Source organism: Haliotis asinina, chromosome 7 (genome assembly GCF_037392515.1).
Source record: "Haliotis asinina isolate JCU_RB_2024 chromosome 7, JCU_Hal_asi_v2, whole genome shotgun sequence".
Taxonomy (NCBI): domain Eukaryota; kingdom Metazoa; phylum Mollusca; class Gastropoda; order Lepetellida; family Haliotidae; genus Haliotis; species Haliotis asinina.
The window spans coordinates 63882471-63904208 of NC_090286.1; the positions used below are offsets into that span (position 1 = coordinate 63882471).

The 21738-nt window shown below is 41.5% G+C and overlaps 1 protein-coding gene across 8 annotated transcripts; it reads left to right on the top strand.

The window, feature by feature from the left end:
• Positions 1 to 1999: 1999 nt before the first annotated feature.
• On the top strand, positions 2000 to 21287 carry LOC137290445 (regucalcin-like). Of its 8 annotated transcripts, none has more exons than XM_067821378.1 (7): positions 2082 to 2136; positions 16975 to 17147; positions 17790 to 17966; positions 18621 to 18800; positions 19330 to 19545; positions 19769 to 19912; positions 20638 to 21287. In XM_067821378.1, the coding sequence occupies exons 2-7, from the start codon at positions 17057 to 17059 to the stop codon at positions 20847 to 20849; spliced, it is 1020 nt and encodes a 339-aa protein (XP_067677479.1). In that variant the 5' UTR covers positions 2082 to 2136; positions 16975 to 17056; the 3' UTR covers positions 20850 to 21287. The 8 variants fall into 8 exon arrangements, with proteins under 8 accessions (XP_067677481.1, XP_067677479.1, XP_067677483.1 ...); XM_067821382.1 differs by lacking the exon at positions 16975 to 17147 and adding an exon at positions 3724 to 3762 and having other exon boundaries at positions 2105 to 2136; XM_067821379.1 differs by lacking the exon at positions 2082 to 2136 and adding an exon at positions 15466 to 15499.
• The last annotated feature ends 451 nt before the right edge of the window (positions 21288 to 21738 follow it).

The following is a 21738-nucleotide window of genomic DNA, read 5'->3' on the forward strand; positions in this document are numbered from 1 at the left end:
ATATGTTTGCAGATGTTTTGACAGAAAACTTTACAGTTCAGCTTGAATTGACAAGAGCTATGTCTGCAGTTTGCAAGAGAAATTTGATGACTACTTGTAAGTTGGTAGTTTACACGAGAGATTTACTAAAGTTGTCGGAAATGAAAAACAACTTCTTTTTTGGCATTTATATCTACAATTTATGTAGTAAATGTGTGAAAGTGTGAAATACACTCTCAGTGCTAGGGAGATAGGATTTTCTTTCCTATTTCCGACAGTGCTTTAGAACTAAATCTGTACTTTACAGGCAACATGTTTCTCTGTGAGTGTTGTGTTTCTACCGAGGTGTTATGTTTCTATACAGTAGGTGCTGTGCTTCTACCCAATGAGTGTTGTGTTTCTCCAGTGTGTGTTGTATTTCTACCTAGTAGGTAATGTGCTTCTCAAGTGGATGTGGAATTTCTACCCTGTGGTATTATGTTTCTATCCAATTTTGGATTTTGCATCTCTAAATGGGTTTTGTGTTTTATCTGGAAACTTTTGTTAGTAGCATTGCTGGTTCGTAGTAAACAACAAAACTGTGATAGTGATAACACATTATAAGCCAAGGGCATGTTGTACATATTGGTTATCTCATGCCTGAATGGGGACATTGTTCAACATTGTTCACTGGCTGCTGTGGACAGATTGATAAGTTTTTAGAACTATCAGAACACGATGTTAGGGTGTCATGTGCACTTGATTGTACTTTATTTAACACACATACACACCCCATAACTACATTAACGCTGACTGGTTGTGATAGACTGTGGGAATATAGCACAGTGTGTGTGCACTGTGCACCTACAATATATGTAGGTCTGGTATATAGGAGGCACATGCTCATCCCACCTCATAAAAATTGATGAAAATAGGTTTTTCTTAAATATTCAGATACTAAGTAGAAAATAAATCAAGTCTATGTTGATATTACTGATTTACACATATTGGCCCTGATACCTGAACATATTGTGATTGTTTACAGGTATGTTTCTCAAGAAACCTGTGTTGAACATGGATGATGAAAAGTAAAACACTTCTTGTTATTGATGGCAAACCACATCCTATTTAGGTGAATGATAATAATAGCAGGTTATGGTTCTGTTAGACATTATGCCAGACAGTTCCACGACAATCCACCTTATTGACTGTGTTAGTCATTGAATTTGATGAGAGATTGCTTGCGCATCTGGTTGGAGAGTTTGTTCTTGTCCAGATTTTGTATGGAGGATCTATCTGACGTATTCAGCAACCCATAATTTCCCCAACATGCTCTGTCCGGTTGCAGTGTGGACTCTTGCAAGGACATGGTAGAGAAGCTACCGTCTCTTGATGTATGAAATAGTCAATGGTACATGCTTGATGTGGGAGAGCATTGTGGTCCATGGAGACTTGAGTTCTGTTCAGAGGATGGTCATGGAAATGTGGTACAACCACACGGTCTGGGATGCCAGTCATGTACGGCTGTCCATCATGATACTGTTTGATCTTTCCAAGGTCATGTATACAGCCAAACAATACCTGCTCCATGATATTCTGTAATGTGTATGCAGTGTTTCTGCGGTGCCAAACACGAGCTTGGCCATCATTAACAGACAAAAGATGTACCTTTGTCTGACCATTGGACCTTTCAGGGAGGCCTGGACTGAGGAGTCCCAGGGTGGCCTGGTGGACTGAGGAGTCTCAGGGTGGCCAGGTGGACTGAGAAGTCCCAGGGTGGGCTGGTGGAATGAGGAGTCCCATTGTGACCAGGTGGACGGAGGAGTCCCAGGGTGTCCAGGTGGACTGAGGAGTCCCAGCGTGGCCAGGTGGAAATAAACAAAATAGCAAACCTGTAGTTAATTAAAAGATGTTAAAAGATTGAAAGTATTGTACGTCTCCTCTAGTATCCTCATGGCCAAATGTTCCGCCCCCAACTCGATATATCACCTGCTCGTGTTGATGAAGTACACATACATAGATAGATATGGGTTATCTAATCATAATTATGCCAAGTTTGGAATTGCGTCTCGCTGAGCACAGGTTCCAGCATGCCTGACTGCAGCAGTTGATAGCTTATCCATAACAGAAGTATAGTCTTAATTGACAGACAGAACTCCACACACCGACAGGAAGAAGGTAAGCTATGTGACACACCTATATGCATTGTACGGGAAGTTCAGGGATCTTCATAATCAATCACAAATACAACTTTTTAGTACTGTTGTTATTGCAACAGCCAAACGATCAGACCATGGTGATAGCAGGTCAGTTCACTCCTGGAGACGAGCAATGTACCTCTTAGAAACTCAAGTTGTTAGGGGTGAATTCTGACGATGTATTCCTGCACCTCACAATGCTTGGGACGATTGTGACACTGAATACTCAACGCATGAAAAGATAGAAAGTAAATTCCAAATACAGATTCCCCTTGTGTTACATATTAAAGGGCCGACTGGAAACATGCACAGGGACTCCAACCCTTCGAAAATAAGGTCTTCAAAGCGTCATGTCTTAGTTCGCTCCATAAAGCTTCGTTTCAAGTCAAGGTACATCAAATGTGTTTATTCATGAACAGATTGCATAATTTATATGTAGTCAGTACTTTCTGTTCTCTAAAACCGTGACTGATTTTATGAAGGACCAGTGCTGTCCGGGTTCACCGACCTATATAGCAGTAGTAAACTGAAATGTAGGGCTGTTCCTACTTAACAGAACGCAGAACAGAATGTTCTGTATAATCAAACGACTGTCACTGGCACGTTAAATCCTTTAATACTGAAGTGGTTGAGTGGGTTTGGCTCCACTTTTTATGAATATCATGGGGGTGGGGGTGCACGGCGCACACCCGTGTCTGTGTGGGGAATCAAATCGTGTGACAAGAGAACGCTTTGAAATTTAGGCTACCCTACACCCCCCGCCCTTGTATACTGAGGACGACACAAAGAAGAGTGAGTTTTACGCCGCACTCAGCAATATTCCAGCCATATGGCGGCTGTCTGTAAATAATCGAGTCTGGACCAGACAATCCAGTGACAACAACACGATCATCGATCTGCGCAATTGGGAATCAATGACATGTGTCAACCAAGTCAGCGAGTCTGACCACCCGATCCCGTTAGTCGCCTCTTACGACAAGCACAGTCGCCTTTTATGGCAAGCATGGGTTGCTGAAGGCCTATTCTACCCGGGGACCTTCACGGGTCACATCAAGAAGACCGCAGTGTGTATGACACTATTAATGTCATACATTTGTCATGTTGGTGTACCTTGGGGAAGCAGTGCTCGCATGTGCGAAATGTCAGCTGTTCCAACTTGAATCCTTAATGGTTAATAGTGACCTGACATGGTTAATGTCTGCAGTACAGAGTATACACATTCCCTCTACTTTGATACACAGTAGGTTCCATTGTCACTGTTTATGCTTATAAAAGCGCTCGTTTGTGGAACCTCTCAGCAAGCCTTTGTCGACCAAAACTACAAATACATAAATCGTTTATTGACATCATTACAAATGAAACCCCGTCATTAAAACTACTCATTTCGACATTTAATTACCTTAAATCGACCTCTTTGACATCAGTGTACAATTCTCTTCCACGAACGAAATTTCAACCAATCATGCAGAGGGGCGCGTCTCCGTGACGTAATACGATGATTAACCTTTGTCTTTGTGGGTTGCTTTAGTATTCATCTACATTCAGGGGTGGGATATCTTGTTTATAGATTTGTCTGAATCTGCAATCGTGACAGTTGTTTTGGCAGGTGAGAGCTTTGTTTGCACAATCTACTTTTGTCACCTGCTTTGCTTATTTTCCGAGATGCAACTTTAATTGCTTTCATAGACGATTCTATCAAAATCGCGTCTTGTTCAAAAGGACATACATCGTTCTGTTACAAGCGGTGTCATAGAAAATCTTTGTCATGATTCAAAAACATACTTAACAAGGAGTAGGAAGTAGTTTTGATATTTCAACTTGATAAAAACAAACCATAATCTAATTGATTCTCAAACTGACTTTAGATCGTGGCGCCACAATTTTAAAAAATGGCGGCGCCCTCTCACGAACATCCGCCAGTCAGAGAATAAATACTATTTAGGGTTGATTACACAGAGTTACAAAATCTAAACTACTTTATACTGGTACTAATATATGTATTTGATTGACAGACAATAGGATTTTGCATGACATTGCTCATAACATAACATGTTCCCTCTTGCAAGAGAGGGAGTGTCAATATAATACTACTTACAATATTACTATCACTTCGACCGTAACCTCGATTGCTTCCGAGGAAGAAATCTTTACGTCACAATTGTGTTATCATTGACTAGTAAGTAGTTTTGATTTTTCTAACTCGATGGAAAGAAATGATAATAGCGTCTTCTACCTTGGAAGCGAGGTAGGTGTCCAACCACCTGATTTAATACGCACAGACTTCCACAAAGTTCGCTTCACACTAACAAACATGTTTAGCACGAACTGAGGGGTCCCGTGGAAATCTGTGCGTGGTGACACCATCACTCGACACCTGGAAGCATTTGACGGCAACCTAGCGATTCAGCATGTCTTTGTTGATATCGAGGAACCAGCAAATTGATGAGCTTGTTAGATATTTTAAAAATTTGACTTTATTCGTTCTTTAAAGTGTATGATACTAGGGGCATAAAATACACGTGACACTGTGAAACTTCATTGACCATGTGAATCCTGCATTGAAACGATCGGTGAGGGAAACTGTGACCTGGATTGCCGTGACCAAAGTGCAAGCGATTATGCTATGCGTTATCACCTGTGTGAATGTTACCAGCGCCCATGTATGGTCTCTGATGCAACACAATCAGCTCATTGTTTCAAGGACAAATTTAATATGATACAACGTTTCAGATAGAGTCTGAACACTTCGACCACTGTGTAAAACGCGTTATCAGAGAGTGCCATAGCTGTATCCTTGTATCGACGACATGCGCTGATGTCGTGACGATGCCGACACTGAGATGCAAAGGGCTCTATGCATGACCATGGCACGAAGCCGTATACACCTCCATCATTGTCCTAGCCTTGCTCCAAGGCTGTGCTGAATGCTGATAAATAGTAACATCATTTGTAGGGGCAAGTCTAGATCTGCGGAAGCACCTCGGTCTGTTATTTATTACTTTGCAGAAAGTACCATTCAAAGTATTAATTTTACCCTAGAGACTTGTGCAAATCTTATGTTCTCCCTTTGTGCCTGGCTGTATCATACTGCCAGTTGTCCATAGTAATTAGTGGTCTCGCAGCGAGACAGGTAAGTGAGGTCACGACCCGGAGCAGTGACACGCGCCATATATTGCTTCCATGTGATTATACTGCATATGATAAGCGGTTGTAATGTACGTCATTTATGTATCTGTATTTCTGTATGTTTCTAATTACTGCGTTTATGGTTTGTAGTTTATAGAATATTAATACTGTTTCTTAGTGGAATGCTATGCAATAAATATCTTACCTTATGTTATAGACTCGATCCCTGTACACTACCTACATGCTTTGTCACTACTACATTGTCGCTACCAGGCCACGACCATGTTCTCAGTCCACAACTACGAACAATTAGCAGATACAAAATGTGTTAAAATGCTGATGCAATTCCTTTGACCAGTACCACAAGTCACTGTTTTTGATGAAGCAGTGATAGATGGATGAATGTGGACATTGTTGACGGGACTTGGTGAGTAGGGGAAAAGTAATCCGTTCAGCACAGACAATAGCATTCCTAAGAATACAAAAGCATTCCAGAGCATAACAAAAGCATTCCAAAGCATAACAATAGCATTCCAGAGCAGTAATCCTCAATCGATTGAGGATTAATCCTCCCTGTGAGCACAATGCATTCCAGAGCACAATAGCATTCCTGAGTACACCTCTCTATGAGCACAATAGCATTCCTGAGCACAACAATAGACATTCCAGAGTATTCATACTCAAAGCATTCAATCTATTGACGTCATGGTGAATAAACATTCCAGAGGAGAGTCAAAGCATTCCACAGAATACAATAACATTCCAGAAGACATGAATAAGCATTCCAGTGACATGATTCTTAAAGCATTCAATCTATTAACGTCGTGGTGAATAAACATTCCAGAGGAGAGTCAAAGCATTCAATAGAATACAATAACATTCCAGAAGACATGAATAAGCATTCCAGTGACATGATTCTTAAAGCTTCTTAAGTATTCAATCTATTGATGTCATGGATGAACAAACATTCCATGAGTAGAATAAAGCATTCCACAGAATACAATAAACATTCCGCAGGTCTCTGAAAATCATTTCAACCTTGGCAAACGAACATTAGAATAAAATATTCCACTGATGTAGAGTATTAACCAACCAAACTGCGTGTGTACCACTCTACATCCAATCAGTGCCTACATGCTCTACACAATCCCACCATATACCTTTTAGTATTAGACATTTCAAATCAGTTTCATCGTCATTATTGAGTGAACAAGTTTCAGAAAGACACCTCTGCTTGCAATCCATATGGCACAGAAGATGTTTCACCTTCAACATGTGGACTTTTCAACAGACCAGTTGCTCTCGAGTATGTTTCAAGAAATGAAGGATATTCTTAACACTCAGCTCCATTTGCACGAAACGATGATGCGAACAAGTGAGTTGTATAAAACCACATACACAGTGATGTTCAAGAGAATGAAGACTCTAGAACAGAAATTCCCCTCGCTATCACCAGCTCTCATGAGCTTGATGTTGGATTATTCAAAAATTGCTGCCGCCACTCAGGATAGAAATTCAAGTAACAGAAAACGTCAATCACCCGACAAGCGTGTTGCTAAAGCTAAGAAGCCAAGGAAAGTGAAGGAACAGAAAAGAGGTCAGAAACAGAAGACCCAAGAGAAGAAATCCACTCCTATGCAACCAAAGTAAGCGAATAGTTTATCACTGCGAATATCATTTGGAATAGCTTTTCATTTACGTACGTGTTATTGTGTTTGCAGTTCTACATTCTCCAATCTTATTTGTCATTTTCAGGAACATGGAAGAAGATCCTGAAGCAGTGTCAACTTCATCCCTCACGAATCAGCCCATAACACCTACCACAGAACCTACTATAGACGACTGGTGGTTGGATTACACTCAACTCATGGAGGACATAGAACAAAAAGAGAAACAAACCACAGACATAACAGCTGTTGATTCATCCAGTGGAATCATGGAAGATCTCTATCAGGAAGACAAACTTACTCCTCTTCAGAAAAGTTGCAGTGTATGCCGTTACAACAATAGGTTGCGTTACATGAGCTGTAATAGTGGACAAATTCAGTGTCATGTGTGTTGTATGGATCTCATGAACTGCATGTGCTACTATGATGAAGAGGGGATGATAAAAGACACGGTATCACAGGACTTTGTGGGACATATACTGACTCTGTAAATGTTTCGTAATTTATTCACTTGAAATGGAGGACAGTGCAGACAAACGTGTAATTTGAATTACCCTGTACCACTTTGTGGAGAAGAAGACATTTCATGAACATACTTGAGAAGAGAAGGAAACATGGTAATAATATGTTAAAGAAGACATCCAATTGTCCAAAACCCGAAGTGAATATTTTATCGGAAAATATGTAATACAAAATATGTCATAGATGTATGCATGTCAATAAAAAAAACTTGTACAGAACACATTCCTGTTCTGTTATATATTGGTTAGTCGCATGCAATAGCTTCAATTCCCCATGAGTTCTCGAAAGAAGAAGAGCATCATGATTACACCCCTGGAGAGAGAGAACTGCTCAACCCATATGAATGGTTTACACGTCATTCTGCATGCTAAATGAATGTAACTGTTATGAACATATCTGTGTGTATTATCAGACCAAATTAAAATTCACTAACCCTCGCTTTTTAGTTCATAGTCACAAGTCTCCCCTAAAGAAAAGAGTGTCTTTTAAGATTTCTTCCTGTACATGTCACAGGAAATGCTAGGATAAAACTCCATGTTAAGGTCAGGCGACTGACAGTTTCACTCTTGGCAGCAAATGGATAAGACGTCCCATTTCAGCATGAAGAGAGCTCTAGAGGATATACCCAGAGATATTTTCTTGTCTAGCAAGAGCAAGGCCAAGGTAAAGGCAAGAAAACCACGCCAGAAGAGACAGGTTGCACAGAAGAAGAAGACGACAAAAACGTTCACAACCAAACAGGGGCCAAAGACTAAACTGAAAGTACAACCCGTGAGAACACAACATGTGTCGGCTATTGTGGAACGGGCACTTGCTGCCTTGCAGCGTGAACAGAGGCAAGGGTATAAAAGAAAACTTCATATTCCCTAATCGCACACCGTGCTGTAACACTATGGGGGTTACCACCTGTCCGGACTGTCAGAAAATATTTTCTAGGAGAGATGTCATGTTACGACACAGGAGATATAAACATAACGTACCACCGCAAGCCTATCCGCCGCTGCCACAAGCCCACCTGCCACCACAAGTCCACCACCCGCCGCCGCCACAAGCCCACCCACCATCACAAGTCCACCATTCGCCACCACCTCAAGCCCTCCCGTCGCCACCACAAGTACACCTGCAACCACAAACCCACTTGCCACCGCCACAAGCCCACACATCACATCCTCATTTACCAAGTATATCTGATCTTCGAGAACGATTCAAATTCCTGATCCCCTCGAATGCACTCGTTGTGGGACCCAGTGGTTGTGGAAAGTCTGTGTTTACCTCTCACGTGCTCCAACATGACTTGATCCAACCCCAACCTACCCGTATTGTTTGGTGTTATACACAGTGGCAGCCCCTATATCAGGACATCCGTGAGCAGCTGCCACGGGTGACCTTTGTAAAAGGAATTCCCTATGATATCTTGGATGAGAATTACTTTGATGCTCGTCAACAGAACGTGTTGGTCCTGGATGATTTCCTGGCCGAAGCAAAGCACGACAAGCGTATTTCGCGGCTGTTTACCCAAACCTCCCATCACAAGAATGTATTGATCTTTCTCTTGGTACAAAATCTGTTTCCGAGAGGTAAAGAATCGAGAGACATTGCTTTGAACGCTCATTATGTTAGCCTGTTTCATTTGCCCATAGATAAACAGCAAATCAAACTGTTCGCTCGTAGAATTTTCCCCGAACATATGGACCACTTTATGGCTGAGTATGAAAAGGCTGCTGAAACACCTTATGGACAACTCACCATCGATCTCAAGCCTACCACTAAAGATAAGGATCGACTTCATGTTAACCTCATAAAAGAAGACCATGAGGGAGCAACAACTCAGTGTGAACCCGACTTGCCCACAGACCAGTTGACCGAGAACGTCTCTGTCGATATTCCGTCGACTTCCGCTACGACAACAACAGAACAGAGGTCGTACCATCATTCACCCACTCAAGTATACACTGATTCAGACACGAGTAGTGAAACATCGTTTACTATGGCTACGGCTTGCGCAGACTGCGGGGTGCTGATAGATAACCTGCACGACCTACAGCGACATGTCAAACATTGGTGTCCAGCCAATAAGCTTCAACCTAAGAGAAAGCGCGCCAGACTCGAGAGTGATGACAATGATAGTGACTATGACGATGTAGCCTCTTCCCAGAAAGGCAGTGGTCTTGTCGTTAAATATCCTCGTGGGACACCAACCTTTATTGACATAGAAGCCGAGGAGTGGCAAAACGTAGGTTTACAACGTATCTGGAAGCGTGTGTATAACTTGCACCGTGGCGTGATGAAACTGAAGAGAAAAAAGTACAAGCAGCAGGGACGAACAGTAGAATGGACTGAGAAACGAATCAAACAGTTGTGGGAAAATGAACTGGCCTGTAGCCTCAATTGCGTAGTAGAATACACTGCTTACTTTAAACAGGCACCTCTATTTCAAGCCATTCTGGACAGTCTGTTAGATATGAATCCTTCCACGGAGCAATCCACCCTCAAACAGAAAATCAAGCTCTTTCTGAAGCCAAAAATGAAAGACATTCTGAGGCGTATAGACATGCCCGAAGTAGAAAGTGACACTGAATCTGTCCTGGCTTCAGAGGATGGTGATAATGGTGGTGACGATGAGGAGGAGCAAACCGATCAAGAATAATTATCCTTGTTCAAGATATCGCTGTATCAGTGTGAGCATCTAGAGGTTGGGAGAAGATGCGTTTTCAACCCGCGTCCAGCTTAGTTCATATGTTGAAAACAGTTCTTAAACTCGAATGGCAACAAGAAACGCCGCATTTCCCTCTGAGTTGTGAAACTGGGGCCCTCGAGACGGAAATCGCTCAGGACAAAGCATTGACTATAGAAAACCATTAGTTAGACCTTAAAACAGCCTATAGGAAAGGCGAATTGCACATTCAACAGTTCAAAAATGTGCTTCAAAACACGGACTTATTGTATAAACAATAGAAGCAGCAGCCTGTGTATACCAATGACTAAACTGTTGTGCTCTAGAATGAAGTGATTTTTATTGTCCATTCGTATGTAACGGGTTTGTATGGAATCGACTGAATCAAATCAATAAATGATATAAATGAATGGTTTGTTTTGGCTTTTTTTTTTGCACATTAGTCCATATTCTTCGTCATAACAATGATGGTGTGAGTTAGAATCCACCTTCACTAAACCATGTCTATTGGAGACTGATGGGAATCGGTTGGTCAGTCTGGCCGACTCAGATGACACCTGTCATCGGTTCCCAGTTGCGCAGAGCGACGCTCCTACTGTTGATCACTAGATTGTCTAGTCTATGCTTGTTTATTGACAGACCAAAGTGCTAGAGCTGTAATAGTGCCGAATGTGGCGTAAAACTATATTCACTCACTGCAGGCAATACATCTAAGACGTAGTGTCATCGTTTCAATGGCGAGTTTAAACGCGTATTTTACCGTTATAAGGGCGAGAGGATTCGACACAAACGCTACACCCTCCTGCCTATTATCCATGTGTCACTGCTCACAGTGCGGGCGAACATAACCCTAGACAATGTAAGACATGTGTGAAGGCGAGTTAATTCATCCGAAATATGTCACTGACGATGTGTTTGTAAATATGAACTGCTAACCACACTCATAGTCATGTTGCGTGTCGTAATTGATCGATAAGTGGGAATAACCCCGTTAAAACTCCAACTGTGCGGTTTATTTGTCATCGCATTAAAAGAAAACGTAAGCATTGAAACATCAACTATGCCAGTCGAGACGGAGCTGAATAATTCTTTACAAATAGTTTGGTCGAAATGAAATGGGAGGAAACCTAAATAGATGTCTTTAAATTCATTTGGTGAGAGATAAATTGTAGTAAAAATTTCTATGCGAAATTTCGATTTCCCAGGTTAATAAATTTACTTTTAGGGTGACAGAACAATTTTGCAAAGAGCAGAATTGAAGTGTCTCGTATAACGAAAAATGATAATAATAATTTTGATGTGATACAAGTTTTGAAAAAAATAAATCCAAACGTATCTCTCAAATTTTCGAAAGAAATATGTGTAGAACAAAAAGATATACTATGACTTGCTTTAACAACGGTGAAATCGTATCCCGAAGCAGAAGGTGAAATCCTTAGATAAGCCATATCGTTTGATCAATATAAGTTTATACCTTCTTATATATATATCGCACAGTCGCAGCTTTGAAGAACGAGAATCGTGAGATAGATTTCAACAGAAACCACAAGTCATGGAGGGGCGTATTCTCGCAAGACAAAAGGAAAATGACTACGTTTTCAAAAAGTTAGGTACATTCACATAAGCAATATCAAATGTTGCTGACGTGTGCATGACCGATATCAAAGCCTTCGTGATGGACAGTGAGCACGCTTTGTTAACCTAGGTCACGTTCTTTTGCAAAGAAGTCCCCCTCTCCGCCCATAAACTGAACCCTCATTAACCACAAGGTAGATTCAGATATTTTCAATAGAACATCGTTTCAGTAAATACTGGGTCAAAGGTGATGTGAGTGTGTGATGAATATTCTGTACATTTGGACAATGTTAACTGCTGGTGTGAAGGAGGAATTTATGAACGCGTTAGGATTGATGAAAATAAGCCAAAAATTTACTGAAAACAGACTCCTACTTTGTCGGATCGTGAAATAGAAATTTTTGAAAGTCAACCGATACTTAAAGCCTACTGTGAACATTTCAAGAGAGAACAGAAACTGAAAAGACTGAAAGAGATAAGACAGAGAAGGAAAGCAATTAAGAAATAACAGAAGACATTGGAAGAGAAAACAATTAAGCAAAGGAGAAAGAAAGAGAAGATAGTGAAGAGGAAGAGAGGAAGTGTGGAAATATTTAAAGAAACAACTATGAAGAGACAATGTTTAAATATCAAGTGTATGGTGGAACTACAGGTGTTAACGCTACCATTTTTGAAAAAAAATGAACATGACGTGTCTAAAGACGATAACGGAGTGCATCTGCAAACCCTGTTATATTCAACTTTAGGTAAGTTTCATTCATTTATTGTGTTCCATTGAGTAATATGTCTTACATGCGAGGACAAAATGTACCATCACACTTAAAGGTGTTGAACTTTGCTATGATGCGATGTTATTTATGCATTACAATTCCATTTCATAGACCATGAACCGGAAATATTCGCTCGAACACAACTGCTAATGCATTATGAGGCCAAACCGAACGCGTGGCTTCTCCTGTTTCTGCGTTTTGGCGTTCAATTTCGAGAGCGTACGGGAACATTGATTCTCTGCGTATATGCTTCAGCGGGCATGACAAGTTTTTCAAAGCAACGTCTCGTTCATTCGTTCATTCATTTATTTGAATACACATTCCAAACGCCATGAATGAGCGCGTTTCATAGAGTTAACCCTTTATCTCCTATCATAGATCTGAATAGTGACAGAAGATTACAAACTTATACAAAAGGATTCATTTATAAGCTAACAAACTTGTTGGCATGTTTTTTTGTCACTAGTGAGAGCTGTGAAACACACGTGTATATAGAACGCTTACGATACTAACCGGATCGAGCTGTTCAAGGGTTAATGTATAACTTGTTTGTTCACCATATATCGTTTTCAACGGTTTCAATTGATTCGGGGTGCATCTGTGAAATGCTATCATTAAGTAGTTTACATACTTTCCGTTAAAGAGCGCTTTGTGGAATGCTGAGGTTAAATAGTTTGCCTAGTTTTAAGGGCGTGAATTGAATTCTCTCGTACAACGAAAAAGGATAACTATAATTTTGATGTTCCACAAGTTTTGAAAAAATAAATCCAAAGGTATCAATCAAATTCTCGAACGAAATATGAGTAGAACAAAAAGATATACTATGGTTTGCTTTAACTATAGCGAAATCGTATCCCGAAACAGAAGGTGAAATACTTAGATAAGCCATACCGTTTGATTAATATAAGTTTATACCATCTTATATATATCGCACAGTCGCAGCTTTGAAAACGAGAATCGTGACATAGATTTCAACAAAAACTACAAGTCATGATGGGTGTATTCTTAAAGACAAAAAAGAAATTGTCCACGTTTCAAGAAGTTAGGTACATTCACATAAGCGATATCAAATCTTGCTGACGTTGGCATGACAAATATCAAAACCTTGGTCATGGACGGCTACCACACTTTGTTAACCTAGCTCACGTTCTTTTTTGCAAAGAAGTCCTCCCCTCCGCCCATAAACTCAACCCTCAAATTAACCACAAGGTAGATTGAAATATTTTCAATAGAACACTGTTTTGGTAAATACTGAGTCAAAGACGATGTGAGTGTGTGATGAATATTCTGTACGTTTGGACAGTTTACTGCTGGTATGATGGAAGATTTTTTTTAACGTTCTAGGATTAAGGAAAGTAAACCAAACATTTACCAAAAAACAGACTCCTACTTTGTTGGATCGTCAAATAGAAATACTAGAAAATCAACCAATAATTAAGGCTTACTGCGAAAAGTTCAAGAGAGAACAGAAACTGAAAAGACTGAAAGAGATAAGACAGAGAGGGAAAGCAATTAAGAAAGAACAGAAGACATTGGAAGAGAAAACAATTAAGCAAAGGAGAAAGAAAGAGAAGATAGTGAAGAGGAAGAGAGGAGAGGACAATCTGGAAATATTCAAGGACACAACTAGGAAGAGACCGTGTTTAAATATCAAGTGTATGGTGGAACTACAGGTGTTAACGCTACCATTTTTGAAAAAAAATGAACATGACCTGTCTAAAGACGATAACGGAGTGCATCTGTTATGTTAAACTTTAGGTAAGTTTCATTCATTTATTGTGTTCCATTGAGTAACAAGTGTTACATGGGTGAACAAAATGTGTCATCACACTTAAATGTGTTGTACTTTACTATGATGCGATGTTATTGATGCATTACAATTCCATTTCATAGACTATGAACCGTAAAACATTCACTCGAACGCAACTGCCAAGGCGTTATGAGGTCAAACCGAACGCCTTACTTCGCCTGTTTCTGCGTTTTGGCGATCAATTTCGAGAGCGTACGGGAACATTGATTCTCTGTGTATATGTCTCAGCGAGCATTTCAAGTTTTTCAAAGCAACGTCTCGTTTATTCATTCATTATTTGATACATTCCGAACTCTATGAATGTTCACGTTTCATAAAGTTAACCTTTACCTTCTATCATAGATCTGAAAAAAACACAAAAAAAACAAAAAACAAAAAACAAAAACAAAACAAAAAAACAAACAAAAAAAAACAAAAAAAAAACAAAACAAAAAACAACAACAAACAAACACTCTATATAAGCTAACGATCTGCTCAAAGGGGTTAATGTATAACTTGGTTGTTCACCGCATATCGTTTGAACGGTTTCAGTTGACTCAGTATGTATCTGTGTAATGCCATCGTTAAATAGTTTGCATACTTTGCGTTAAAGAGCACTTTGTGGAATGCCAAGGTTAAATAGTTTGCCTAGTTTTAAGAGTGTTAAGAGTCGTTCTTGTGGAATGCTATTGTATTTAGGATACATATGTGGAATGATATCGTTAAATAGTTTAAATAGTTTGACTCATCCCTCTGGAATGCTTTGTGCTCATAGGGAGGTGTGTTCAGGAATGCTATTGTGCTGTGGAATGCATTGTACTCATAGGGAGGATTTTGAGGATTACTTCTCTGGAATGTCTATTGTATTCGTCTGGAATGCTATTGTATTCGTCTGGAATGCTTTTGTTCTCTTAGGAATGCTATTGTGTGTGCTGAACGGATTACTTTTCCCCTACTTTGGTGATACGGGCTACACTTTCCTTTCAATAAGGACAAGTAATCATTTAATGAATATTATTGAATTTAGTCTTAAAATGTTATCCTGTAAAGTGTTTCCAAGTAACAAGGTTTGTGTGTCTCATGGTACAAGGGAACGACCGCCACAGAACTGGCACGCCCCCATGTACGAGGAAGCTATACATTACTCCAGCAAACGATCGCTGTTTAGTCGACGTTTGTGACCTTTGTCCTTGATGCGTCGCGAGTCGAGTCGAGTCGAGGTCAGTAGCCTACTTGTTTATACACATGTAATAATATGCGTATTTCTTCTACTCTTAGTCGCCAGAGAGGCTGAACTGAATAGATACACTCCTATACATCATGCATGTTGCTGTGGCCGATTGATGGGCAAACGGACGACACTGGGGGAAATACTCCCACCATGTATGTAAACTAACCCCAGGGCTCGGTAATGGCGAGTTGTTTGCCAGCTGTTCCCCATAAAAACTGTTCATTTTTTGCTTGTGTTTTACTACCACCGTATAGCTTTACTGTAGGTCAAACACACAGCATGGTTGTTACCTGCAAAATCGTCTGAGAGCCTTTGGCTCAGTTTTCGCTGCATTACGGCCCCTGCATTACACTCTCTGACAGCCACGAAAGGCAACATGCATCGTATAACGGCCTGTATCGCATGCTACCTCCACCCGAGGCAGTCGGACTGCCAGCGTTGTACTCAAGTCAGATGCTCATTCTATATAGGCACAAGCTCCTTCGTGCTGAACAACACAGAACACCATAGACGTTACGCCCTCTCTACCCGCAGGAGCCTGGTGAAGGGGACTTGTGAGTCTGCAAATGACGACGGGGCACGAGTTAAGCCCCTTTGACCACCGTTGCTATTTTTGGCACTGTGGTAGAGTCTTAAGATTCAACCATTCTGGATCCCAGGTTCATAACTTCAGCCGTAGTTTTACTGGTGACGAGTGGATGCCGGATAGTACTGGACTGACTACTCATTTAGTACAATAAGATATTCACTGAAGAAAATATCCAATCAACAAATTAAATTCTTGGCACTGTATTTTTGTATTTACATTACAGCAAATGAGTACATGTTTATTTTGAACTTTGATGTTAACTAACTTCAGGAATCTTCATTTGAATTGATTGATGCAAATTTGTTTATATGTATGTATACAGCTCAGCTGGCCACTTCAAAACTGTCACAACTCCAACCCCGATCCCTAAACACGCGGATCAGAACATACATACATACATGCATGCATGCATGCATGCATACAGACAGACAGACATATATGCATACAGACATGCATACATATAGACAGACAGACGGACAGGCAGGCAGACATGCATGCATGCAGACAGACAGACAGACAGAGCTCTATGTGTAGCTATGTAAAACCATATTTTATGGATAACAATTTTTTTATACAATATTGTTGTATATGGTACGTCTCAACCTTTTAAATGCCACTCAAACAAGTCAAACAAGTTACCCAACCTATGTAGCTAGGTATGTGGTTGTTTTGTGTCTCAACCTAAGTTGAACCAGTAAGAATAATTACCTCGGCCCGTTTCTTCGCTATTCATCCTTGTCCTTTGTTCTAGCTATAAGAGTTTGAGTAGCGACCATTACAAGTCCGTCGGTAATACTGCCTGTACACGTTACATCAGTATCATTGGTATGCCAAGTTATTATTGGAACATAACCCTTTAACATAAATATTAACAGGTGTGGGACGGGCCGTCGGCATTCAATTGTAGAAATAAATACAACAGGTTGGAGAGATACCCATGCTGCAATACATGCATGTATGTATGTAGTTGTGTCACGTGATTTGCCTCTTCGTGGTGATCAATACGACAGCCTGCAGTCGGTATTTGCTTCAAGTCATCTGTGCACAGGTAAGAGAATATCACCGCTACTATGGCCATTTGAGGTTATGTACCTGTACCCCGGTTATCTGGATGTATGGCACTATACGCTATGTTACAGAGAATACCGTCCAAGCATACTGCATCACTGTCCACTTTCCATCGTCGTTGGACGACCTGCTAATATAACAAGGTCACGACAAGCACAGAGGTGAAGGTTATAGGGCGTGTTCACAGTACCTGTTAGTATCGACGTGATATAAGGCATACCGGCCACGATTCAGCCAACAGCATTCACCGAGAACGAGGCTGTGTCGCGATTTGTCATCAACAACATTGCAGCGACTGCATTGTTTGTCAATAAACTGTGAACCGATGTCCAGCAACTAGCATTCGAGTGAGTGAGTGAGTGAGTATTGTCCTACGCCGCTTTTAGCACCGTTCCAGGAATATGAAGGCAAGGGACACCTGAAATAGGCTTCACACAGTGTGCCCCTGTGGAGAATCAAACTTGGAACTCGAAAGTTTTAACCACTAGGCTACCCCACCGCCCTTTGACATACGACAACAGGATCAAGTGATGATTCGTCGTATGAAAGCCAGTTGTCTGTTTTGATGAACATGTAAAGTGTGTTTGAGTAATCATTTCACGCCAAATAAACACTCTTCCAGACATGTCGGGGTCGGGATCCTATAAGGTAGAGACGGTGATCAAGCATGCCTGCACCACCATAGGCGAGGGCCCTCACTGGGATGACGTTTCGCAGAGTCTCTACTATGTGGACATCACCAACGGAGACGTGCACCGTTGGGACTCCAACACCGGCGTCGACAGTAAGATCAATATGGGTGAGTTTTGAGAAGAATAACCCGATAATTCCTTTTACTGCACGCCATTCATACATGCGTATCACGAATTTGAGGTCTGACGCCTGACATCTACAGCCGTTTTCAGTTCGGGACATGCAGGTTCAATCCATGCCACTCTGTGTCAAGGATGAGTGTGCCAAGTGGCATTGGGATGATAAAGGGTCCGTAGATTATAATCATGAGACAGCACATTTACCCGAAACGTTCTTAACTGACCTCAGGCAGAGCTAGATACTAGACTAAGTACATTTGCCAAATAAGGACAGTGTGGAAGACGGTTTGTTGTCCTAACAAATAAAGAGCTCGCGGATTCCCACAAAACCGGTTACATGTTTTGGGAAAATGTGATCTGCGACTGAGATCGTCTCGCGAGATGCGAAACGAGAACCTGTGGTGTTGTATTTCAAAGGTACTCCTGTAAAGGAAAAATTCGCTGATGTCCACGAGCAAGATTTTGTGTCTCACAAGTCAAGTATATCTTTGTTTAATGGCGCAGTTCTTCTCAACGAATGATGGCATCTGTCCCTACTTTACCAACACTGTTAACTGAGATGGACAGCCATTACGTATGTTTGGTGTTTTTTGTTGGACACAATCTTTGAGTTGATTAATGTGGGTGATTGTATACACCAGGTCCGTTCGCTACTCTGGTGGTCCCCAGGAAACAGGGAGGCTTGGTGGTGGGACTTGGCCGGAAGTTAGTATCGGTGGACTGGGACACGCAGGCGATGGAGACGTTGGCGGAGGTGGACCAGGGCACAAGCAACAGGTTCAACGACGGGAAGTGTGACCCGAAAGGAAGACTGTTTGCAGGTGAGCATGCGCAGTCACGGCACCAAAAACCGTCAATGACCTTTGTTACCAACGATGATTCACTTTACGGGAGATATCCCTTCCAGTCGGACACAAACACGTGTAAGAACCACAGCCAAACCAAAGAATAAGGCTCATTAAGATGTAGTGTGATCAAAACCACAGCTATTTCGTCACTTGGACACATCAAAGTTCACCCCAATCAAGCTGGTTATAGAAAAAGACTCCGTATATGTGTGTTGACCCAGAAATAGCCTATTGGTTGTTTCTGACGGATACGTTAGTGAGATTACTTGTGTACGCTGGTCTAATCGTTTGGGTGGTTGCTTTTCTTCATTACACTAAATTTCAGTCGATATTAATGATGCACTTTTCAATCTTTGCAGTTCAATAATAAATGAGCTGCTTTCAAAGAACAAGAAGGTCGGTCAGTTCAGGGCACTTACGACGTGTACGCTATATGTATGAGCAGCACTACCCATGAAAGCTTTGTTAGTTCAAGACAGATACATGCACTTCCTGTTGCCAGGAACCATGGGCAGGGAGACTGCACCAGCCCAGCCGGAGATGGAGATGGGGACGTTGTATTCTCTCGACACCAACAGGGATCTCAAGAAACATGTCAGCAAAATCAACATATCCAACGGCCTGGCTTGGAGCGCTGACAGCCGCATCTTGTACTATGTCGACTCGATCCCCGGCAACATTTTCGCCTTCGACTACGACGTCAACACTGGAAACACGTGTTAGTTTACCACCATTTCTTACATCTGAGGTCGAGTTTCTGTAACAGCCCCAGAAAACCATATATGCCCTATGCTCGATCTTTTCTTTTAACACGATGAGAATCATTGTCCGACCCAATTTTGAATGCAGCTTGTCTTAAGTATTCTTTCAACTTATTCTTAATACGAAATTAAAGCGTTTGTATATTGCATGCTACTATTCCCTACTACTGTCTGTTCCAGCCAATCAGAGGACAGTTGTTGACTGTGGTCCTGAGCGACGATTTACATACGGGTTCCCAGACGGCATGACGATCGACACAGAGGGGAAACTCTGGCTGGCTTGTTACAGTGTGGGCAAAGTGGTCCGATTCGACCCACAGACAGGTACGCGTTTCATCGTCAAAACATTCTGTTACAATGTTGTTTCATCTGTAAAATTGGCAGACGCCGTTGAGTAATAAATGCAGGATACTTTACTGATGTCACCTTCTCCACTACACTGTGATGCAGCATTTCGGTATAGATTCCTATACAGCTGTGCAGTATACACAAGTGCAGTACTATAGCACCAACATACCTGTACTCCACTGCATCTAATGGTGGTCAAAAACAGAGGACAGTTGTTGACTGGTGGTATGCATGACAATGATAAACAGTGGATATTGGTAATTAATGCAGTAACAGCTTGTGGAAGCTAGCTGCGTCAGGCGGAAGAAAGATGTCCATGGATGAATTAGCGATGATAGCTAGAGTGTTATGTTATTTATCGGTTCATTGTAGGCGGGTCGATAGACAACCTTGGCTGAAGGTTTGTGTCTTCGGATTTGAACTATTATGCTTGTTTTATTGGACATTGTACCCCTTGATGCTCTGTTTAGGACACTTGCTGGCGTGGTGTATTGGCTGGTTTCTGTCTCATTTGGTGAGACTGTCAAGTGATGCAATTGCTCGATAACGGTGTTAGTACCTGCACCAAACGTCGCACCCGATGCAATACAGAAGTTGACTATCCATAGAACTTGGTTTTCCTTCATTATAGTACAAGCTGTAGCATCACGTATGCCTGTACGAGTGAATCAGTGATAGCATAACTCTGCGTGTATTGCCAGGCAAGGAGCTGTTGACGATCGGGTTCCCAGGCGCTACAAGGACAACGTCTTGCTGCTGGGGAGGCAAGAACCTGAATGAGCTGTACGTTACCTGCGGGAAGGAGGGAGTCACGGACGAACAGTTCCAGACCTCCGACAACTTGGCGGGGTCAGTGTTCAAGGTGACTGGACTAGGCTTCAAGGGAACGCCAGCCAACGTGTACGAGGGATGAAATGTCAGGGCCGTTATACAGCGAAGAGCGACTGTTCAGCAGGGCCTACATTGTCGAAGCTCTTTTAGCACTAAGATAGTCGTAAGTTAATGTTAATGTACGGCACTTACGGCTATCTTAGCGCTAAGGGAGCTTAGAAAATCTAGGCCCAGGGTTATGGTTGTGCCTGTGTTGCAGCCCGCTTAGGAAAGTACTTATGCGTAAAGAATGTGTATATACAGGAGTGAGTTTGGGGCAGGGCTGGTCGAGATTTTGTCGTAATGTTTTATATCAGTATATTGCCTGTATTCATACAGGAACGGGTTTGTCAAGACGGTGCCTTGGTGTAAACATTCAGCAATCTATGCTCATATATTTTACATGTGTCTTATCGTCCAAGTGATGGACAGGGATGTTGTTATGACATTATACTTTGTATAAAAAAATCAAAGGAGTTTATACGAGTCGTTAATGTGTATTCCTTTTAAGTAAGTGTGTGATTTCATAACTAATCCCAGAAATGAGAGTGATTATGCTTTTAGGCCGCTTTTAGCCATATTCCAGCAATATCATAGCTAAAATGGGCTTCACACATTGTATCCGTTTGGGGAATCGAACCTACGTCTTCAGCATAACGAGCTGACGCTTAAACCATTAGGCTACCCCGATCAAATAGAATGAGTGAAGTGACATGGAGTGTACGCCTTCATAACGATGTACAGACGTCTGCGAAAACACGAGTTAAAGCTGGTCTAAACACAGTCTAAGTAAACTTATCCTCAGTACTTTTCGTTACACTCCACCACTGAGTCTAACAAAACCTTATGGGAGGTCGCGTCAGGTAACCTTTGAGATTGACCAATGAGAACACAGCTTACCAAATCGCGAAAGTGGACATTCGCACATACCT

Coding starts and splice junctions, on each gene's coding strand:
- LOC137290445 (XM_067821378.1), top strand. CDS start 17,057: ATGTATGTAGTTGTGTCACGTGATTTGCCTCTTCGTGGTGATCAATAC. Junction 17,967..18,620: donor CGACAGTAAGATCAATATGG/GTGAGTTTTGAG, acceptor TGTATACACCAG/GTCCGTTCGCTACTCTGGTG. Junction 19,913..20,637: donor CCGATTCGACCCACAGACAG/GTACGCGTTTCA, acceptor GTGTATTGCCAG/GCAAGGAGCTGTTGACGATC.